This window comes from Bombus impatiens, unplaced genomic scaffold, assembly GCF_000188095.3.
Source record: "Bombus impatiens unplaced genomic scaffold, BIMP_2.2 scf_0582, whole genome shotgun sequence".
In the NCBI taxonomy this organism is placed as follows: Eukaryota; Metazoa; Arthropoda; class Insecta; order Hymenoptera; family Apidae; genus Bombus; species Bombus impatiens.
The window spans coordinates 1,611,269-1,618,934 of NT_177001.1; the positions used below are offsets into that span (position 1 = coordinate 1,611,269).

Consider the following 7,666-nt stretch of genomic DNA (forward strand, 5'->3'; position numbering starts at 1 on the left):
GGACTCGGCCTCGGTCCTGGTCCGCCGATGGCCATGGCCATGGCTTTTCAGAGCGGGGCCGCTGGTTCTTCTCACCAGGAACCTTTCAAGAGTCCCGTGCAACCGGCTCCGCCAGGCCTCGCCCTTCAAGAGGCTCTGATGCATCATCAGAGGCACTCGCAGAGCGACGATGACAGCGGATGCGCGCTCGAAGAGTACACGTGGGTCCCGCCAGGCCTCAGGCCAGATCAAGTAAGAAAATAACTTATTCGACATGCTTAGAATACTGACATAACTATGGTCCCTCGATTTTATCTTTGTACTCTGGCCGTTAGAGTTTATTTTTAACTCAAGATATATCTAATGATATTTATCGATTATATATTCTTGTATGTGGTGGTTGAAATGTCCATTTTTTTTTAGGTTAAGTTACAGAAATTAGATTTGCGGTAATGTGACCATGATGTTCATGATGTGATCTGTATTTCCACTACCTATAAAGATAATTATTGTGTACAATCTTTTACATACAATGTCTGAGTTATTTGCGGCCAAACATTGTCAGTACGTCCTATATGTCAAGATAAGAACAAAATATCATGCAAACATATGTCATTGAAAGCACTGTCAAAGAATTGTAACAAAAGAAAAACAAAATGATATACGAAATTCTTCGTTTTCCAACTTCAACCAGTAATAAACAAGAACTTGGAAAAGTAATTTTTTGCCGAAATCATGAATATTTTGAAATAGAATTGTAGTTGGAGTTGTAGAAGTATTATGATACCTTCTGACCATTGCTAGATGTGTGTATTTATATGACACATTTTTCTTACTTTGACCTATAGAATGTACTGACATTTCGCCGCAAAACATCGGGACACCCTGTATGTCGCATAATTTACACATTGCAATACTTTACATACACATACATATGTGTTCTAAGCGATTAGATTTTGTTTAGAATTTCTTAATTTTTAATTTTCACTCTCTTTAAGTTTTGTAATTTTTAATTTCTAAAAGCCTAGGTAATTGAAATATTCTTGAAAATAATTAAAATACAAATCTCAAGTGGAATATCAATTCCAAATAACGAACATCATGACAAGAGAATTTTATGCTCACGAAACAAAAGAATTTTAAAAAGGTCGCCCAAAGATTTGAACGTTACAAAACTCATACAGAACTTAGCTATATGGGCGCACCTTGATACTCCATGCGCCATACGTGGTGACTTTAGATTTACATAAAGGTTGACTTTCTCTCCGTAGGATTTATCGAGACAGTTACAAAGAGGATACCCGCGACGCCTAGAATTTTGAGAAACTTTAACAGTTTTACATATTATTCAAGAGTATTAAGGTTATCTGAAAGATACAACGTTTCGTTTGGAAAATGTTGAATTCGCGAGATTAGGATATCGAGAACTTTTACAATTCAATTCTTCTCCAAACGCAAATACGCAAATACTTGCTACTATATTATTATTCTTCTTTTCTCCTACTTACAATTAGTTATTTACATAATAAAAACATTAGAAGTAGAAACGAAATATAAATGAGAAAAGATTCGGGTCAAACGTCGATCCCGTAAGCGAAATAAAACACTGCAGACCCATTCCAGTGTTTTGTCCAAGGGAGGAGTCCGTCACGTGTCCCGTGTAACTGTAAGCATTTCATTTCTGAATTATTCATGAATGATGAATATCGACCATCGTGATCGCCGATACATAAAACGTTTAAGGTCTTCGATTCATCTCGTAAAACTTGCTAACCCTTCCATTAAAAATTTACTTGTGTAATTCGAACTTTTATTTTTATTTTCCTCACAATCGATATAGGAAATTTCATAATCATGTTGTATTCGTTTATCTTTCTTTTTATTGTGGGACACGGCGAATTCTTGAAGCAATCATTCTCAAGCATCGAAATTATTTATGCGCGTGCATCTTTATCAGATTCACCGTCACAGAAATCAAAGAGATATTCGATATTGCATATCGAATAAATCGAAGCATATCAAGTTCTGTTTGATCAAAAAGCATTTCCAGGAGGCGTCGATCGATTGACACTCCTTGATCACGTTATCGATATGGAAGCTAACTTGATTGATCAATCCCACAGGTGCATTAATCAATTGAATTCCAGTTCTTTTCCTAAAGAAGGATCATTATTAATTTAAATTATGTCACGTTGGTTAAACACATAAAATTCATACAACAATTACAAGAAACAAATATTATAGGACATAATGTTTCATCTTTCATAAAAAGAACATACCTCTTATTAACCTTTCAAAACGATGTTCTTCCATTTCTTTACAATTTACAGTGTTCTCCTCATTTTCTAACAAATATACGAAAAAGCCGAGCACTTAAACTGATTGCATCAATAAACAACTAAAAGAAACTAAATTAATCACTAAATCTACCGAAAGAAATTCTCCATCCAGCTTTCCAATTCACCTTATTCCTTTTGCACAAGACTCTGTATTCTAACCTCTTCATTTCTTAACCTCTTTACCAACCGAACCATATATCTACATATCAAGATATTATAACATCGACAAACAATCAAGACAAGCTAAATTAATCGCTAAATCTACTGAAAGAAGTTTTCCATTCAAAGATTTTTCATTCTCAATTCATCGTGCCTCCTTTGCCCTATACACTATATTCTAACCTATTTGCTCCTTTAAACCAATCAAACCATTTATCAAGATACGCGTAAAATCTCAATATCTCACAACACGTCTGCCCCAATCGCTCTTAATTACCATTCCCTCGCGCCATGTGTCGCAGGTACACCTGTACTTCAGCGCGCTACCGGAAGACAAGATCCCGTACGCGGGCAGCGCCGGCGAGCGGGAGCGAGTTAAGCAGCTGCTACAGCAGCTCCCACCGCACGACAACGAAGCGCGGTACTGCAGCGGCCTGAGCGAGGAGGAGAAGCGGGAGCTTAGGGTATTTGCCGCGCAACGGAAACGCGAGGCGCTTGGACGGGGACACGCGAGCCAGCTGGACAGGCCCCACGGCGCCGGATGCCGCGAATGTACCAGGCCGATCGCGGCCGGCGAGATGGCGGTGGAGCCGCGCCGGTCCGTCCGCCCTCTGGCATCCGGCCTGCTTCGTCTGCTGCGTGTGCAGGCAGCTGCTCGTCGACCTGATATACTTCTGGAGGGACGGCAGGTTATACTGCGGCCGGCATCACGCGGAAACGCTGAAACCGAGGTGCTGCGCCTGCGACGAGATCATACTTGCCGACGAATGCACCGAGGCGGAGGGGAGGGCGTGGCATATGAGGCACTTCGCGTGCCTCGAATGCGATCGCCAGGTAAAGGTCGAACGAGTAGGAAGATAGTTTAATATATGGTGGGTGAATGTTGGTTTTAATGGCTGACCCTTTTTTGGATGGTACGGGAAGACGTGGGTAGAAGGAATCGATTAACATTTTCCTTTCACTGAAAGATTTAGAATAGCTAAGAGAGTTTTAACGATACAAGGTCATGTTTAGGATCTGGAGTAGGTTTACCGAAATTCGTTTCTTTTCGTAGTTTTATGTTGTGTCTAGATACTTGATGATAGATGTGTTTATATCGCAAGTTAGATTCGGACGAGTTAAGATCTAATCAGATCTTCAGTTCTAATCAGCTTAGTACGACTCATAATGCGACATATATTAATATACGCAGTTAGATATATATAGATTTATGCTCAAGGATGTTCGAGATCATTGTTGTATTTGGGATATAATACAGGTAGGAATTTTTTATAATTGGTGATGAGTATTTATTAGTGGATTATTTATGCGAATAGTTACCCAGATTACAATAATAGGATAAGAGTATGGAAATAGATTGAGACCTATTGGACGTTTCTTGCTATTTAAGGTCAGTTATGTGATTTTCTTTCGGTTCAGAAGCTTCAAGTACAGAGTCATTGATGTTACTGACTCTTCATGAATACTAAGCGAAAGTCATGAATTATGTATATATATGTATAAAAACGAACATCTGCATTTCAACGTCACTGTTCAAACACCGGTCACTTCATGTACAAACTACGAGATGATCAACTTCATTTCTACTTTTCTGTATCATTTATCAATTAGCATTTCTTATTTTTATTTGATTTTTTATTAGAATCATAACTTTGGCTCAAAGTTATGGTTATCAAATAACCAAAAAGGAATATCTAAAAATAGCTTCTTATTGAAAATAAATCGAAAAGGTTAGCACGGAACGCTAACGTAATCAAAAAAGACAAACTTGGGTTCACAATTTATCATCGTTCCTTTGATCTGCATCCGACGCGGATCAACTTCTCTCACTTATCGTGACGATTAATCGAGATTCCCTGTCGACCAATACACACGCGCCTACTTAATTCCTCACCGTCAGATCAAATCGCACTTAATAGCCGTACATAATGTAACCTTATCATCGAGAATGTATTAATTATAAAGAAACTAGTATTTTACCGAATACACCAACAATGCACAAATACAATGGCTACAGAAAGTATTCGCACATTGTTGTATTTATTATAGGAGTTACATACTAATTAATTAGGTATCTTTAATAAAATACAATAAAAATTGGAGACTGTGAAAATGAAATATAGAATCTGAGTCTTGTTGTATATTAATTTGGTAAATTGACAAGTTAAAAATTCTATGTTATAAAGTTCTCGCTTACAATTACATAAGTTTTTGTTAAATAAGGTAATCAGAATGGAGAAAATTAATTTTGAATTTGTAAAAATTGCTTATGAAGGTTTATTGCTAAACTATTGTGATAAAATATTTATTACCATAATATTATATATTATAATTTATTAGTTTAATTATGCAAAAGGGTGCTGATCAAAAGCGCTTTACTGAAAAATAAGAGAGTATGCAAATACTTTCCGTAGTCACTGTACATTTAGTAAAAGCATTGGAAAAGAAACACAGATGGTGTACCCTAGAGTAATTCGACAAAAAAGGTCTAATAGCAGTATTCGTAGTTGTATCGGGCGATACAGAGGGCAGCAGGTTTGTTTGTTGGTGCTTTTTGCGGCGTGACAATTATTTACGCCAGACGAGCACGTCCGTCGAGAGTCATTTAGTCCGGAGCGTTGGGACGATTTAACTGTCAGCCTCAGTCCTGTCCCCTTTATATTCCCGTGACGACTGTCCACGGCATGCAACGCGATAATTCATTGAATGTAGGTGTCGATAAATGTCACGAACAGTCGGCTATATGCTGGACAAAGCTTCTTATCGGCCGAACCAGCTCGATAATAAACGATGGAATCTGGATTACGATCGGGAGCCGTATGTCGGCGTTTCCGCTCTCTGGGGATCTTCCGATAATCCGAGACAAAGTGCACGTTTGTAACAATGCATTGGCCCATGGAGTGGATTAATGGGATGAACAGAATCTGCGTGATGATAAAAGTGACCTTTGCAGGCGATCCGATTGATGAATGGGACGATGGATGACATTGAATGCTCCTGATTCGGAAAATCGATTTATTCTACTATTGATGAGTCCTTATGACAGTAATAGATTTGATTTTTTGTTTTATTGAAATTTTAGGTTATATTGGATGAACGTAAGATATGATCGAATAGACATACATAGAAATACAGATATACATAGACATTATAGACTGAACTGAATTCCGTTGATTATTAATCAAGGTGATTGTAAAGAAGATTGCCATTATTCATCTATTTTTCCCCTACTAACCATTCTAAAAATTATATAAATTCTATCATATGAAGTGTTCAAATAAAGTCACAAATCAAACTTTCCTTACACAATGATCTTTATAAAATTTTGATTTTAGCTTGGTGGTCAGAGGTACGTGATGAGGGAAGGTAGACCTTACTGTCTCCGATGTTTCGATGCTTCGTTCGCCGAGTACTGTGACAGCTGTGGTGAACCGATCGGCGTGGATCAAGGGCAAATGTCACACGAGGGTCAACACTGGCACGCGACTGAAGCTTGCTTCTGTTGCGCAACTTGCCGTACGTCCCTTCTCGGACGGCCGTTTCTTCCGCGAAGAGGTGCTATTTATTGCAGCATAGCCTGTAGCAAGGGAGAACCCCCGACAACACCGAGCGATTCTTCTGCTGGACCGCCACCACCACCTTCCTTTCTTAGGTAGACATTGTTCTGACTCTCATGTAGTTAAGAAAGGAATGAAGAATTTTTAAGAAGGAAGTGTAATTATAAAAGCTTACATACATTGAGTTTAATTTAGTCGCTATACTTATTTGTTGGTTAAAGGTCAATAATTCTGAATATGTATTTATATATGATTTATGTTTTAATAACGTAGAACTCAACTTTAGTATATATGTTATTAAGTTTATATTATTTACGGTATTCCGGTAAGATAAAACAGTCAAACGAAACTTGAAGATTCAAGAGTTTTTCTTTCTATGAAAATTGTCATTTTAAATAATAATTAAAGAACATTATTAATAATAATATTATTAATAATAATATAATTATTAATAGTAATATTTTCTACATTGGCAATTTTTCATTTCGTTCGTATATTATCTCTTTAGAAACAACATTCTAACAAGATAAAATTTAATTGCTTAAATTCACTTTGAAATTGACCTGATTTACAGAACTGGTCGGAGACCACCGCCACCAAGCGAAGGTTCCTCTAGCCCACCACCACCTCCGCCGCCTCCACCACCGCCTGGATCCAGACACACCCTCTGTTCACCTCGTAACTCACCTCGAATGAATAGGAAGCATCATCAAACGTCTGCTTCCCTAGCGACAACACCTACGCAAAGCACTTTGAGTCCTGAATTCCCTACTGAAGGATTCCCTTCAAGCGGTTCCAAACCGAGTGGCCTTGACCGAGTGTTGCTCGAGAGGAATCTTGAGAGACTCCTACAGGAACGTAGTTCACATCCAGAGGAAAGCCGCAACGAATTGGGAAGGTAAATTAATTTTTCGACAACCTAATTTCTCTATGAATCAACATGCAATTCTGCCATTACTATTAACTTTGAAACACAAACATTTCTATCTGCATATTATTTACCATGTTTCAAGCAATTGTACAACTAAATAATGAAATTCCAATTTATTGTATTCAATTGGTTTATAATTTATCTAAATGTTTCTAAAAAGTTGAAAAGAAAACAGACGTTTAGATATGCATGATGGGTTGCCAATCGGTAGGCGGTGCTCTGCCTTATCTTCCATCATCTATCATTGCATCCATTCTTTTCCTAACGAATCCACCTGTCTCTCAAATTACGCACCCTGCATAAAATGACCCATCATATACATATTATTTTAAAATACAAATTTCTCCACGAAAGTAATTATCTAATCATGCAATCTCCAGCTGTAATTGCATTGCAACACGACTAATGAGACAATCTAAGCAACCATATCAGTCCAATTAGCTATCATAAATCTTCTGTTCGTAGGTTAATGCAGGCAAGAGACCGCGAGCCGTTGAGATGCATTCAAAATTGTGCTCCTTCCCACGCGTCGAGCATGCCAGAGCTGCCTCCACCTCCCCGGCCTCCGTCCGGAGCGTCGGCGTCGGCGTCAACGTCCACATCGACCGGAGTCGTCGCAACCGCGATTCCCGGGATCGTGTTGGAATCGGCGACGTCGCCGACGACCCTCGTCGTCAACCAAACGGACCCTCCGACGCCGA

At 38.6% G+C, this 7,666-nt stretch overlaps 1 protein-coding gene and 1 long non-coding RNA gene across 2 annotated transcripts in view; one reads left to right on the top strand and one right to left on the bottom strand.

Moving 5' to 3' along the window:
- Nucleotides 1-7,666, top strand: part of LOC100744620 (protein prickle-like) — a 15,085-nt gene that overhangs the window by 5,122 nt on the left and 2,297 nt on the right. The window contains 6 exon segments of the mRNA XM_024369598.2: nucleotides 1-231; nucleotides 2,780-3,063; nucleotides 3,065-3,311; nucleotides 5,813-6,129; nucleotides 6,609-6,932; nucleotides 7,431-7,653. Coding sequence (XP_024225366.1) covers nucleotides 1-231; nucleotides 2,780-3,063; nucleotides 3,065-3,311; nucleotides 5,813-6,129; nucleotides 6,609-6,932; nucleotides 7,431-7,653 — 1,626 coding nt within the window.
- LOC112213322 lies at nucleotides 254-2,783 on the bottom strand. The gene is made up of 3 exons (XR_004462188.1): nucleotides 2,444-2,783; nucleotides 1,450-2,377; nucleotides 254-469 (listed from the first exon to the last, which is right to left on the bottom strand). It is a non-coding gene; the product is annotated as an uncharacterized LOC112213322 (long non-coding RNA).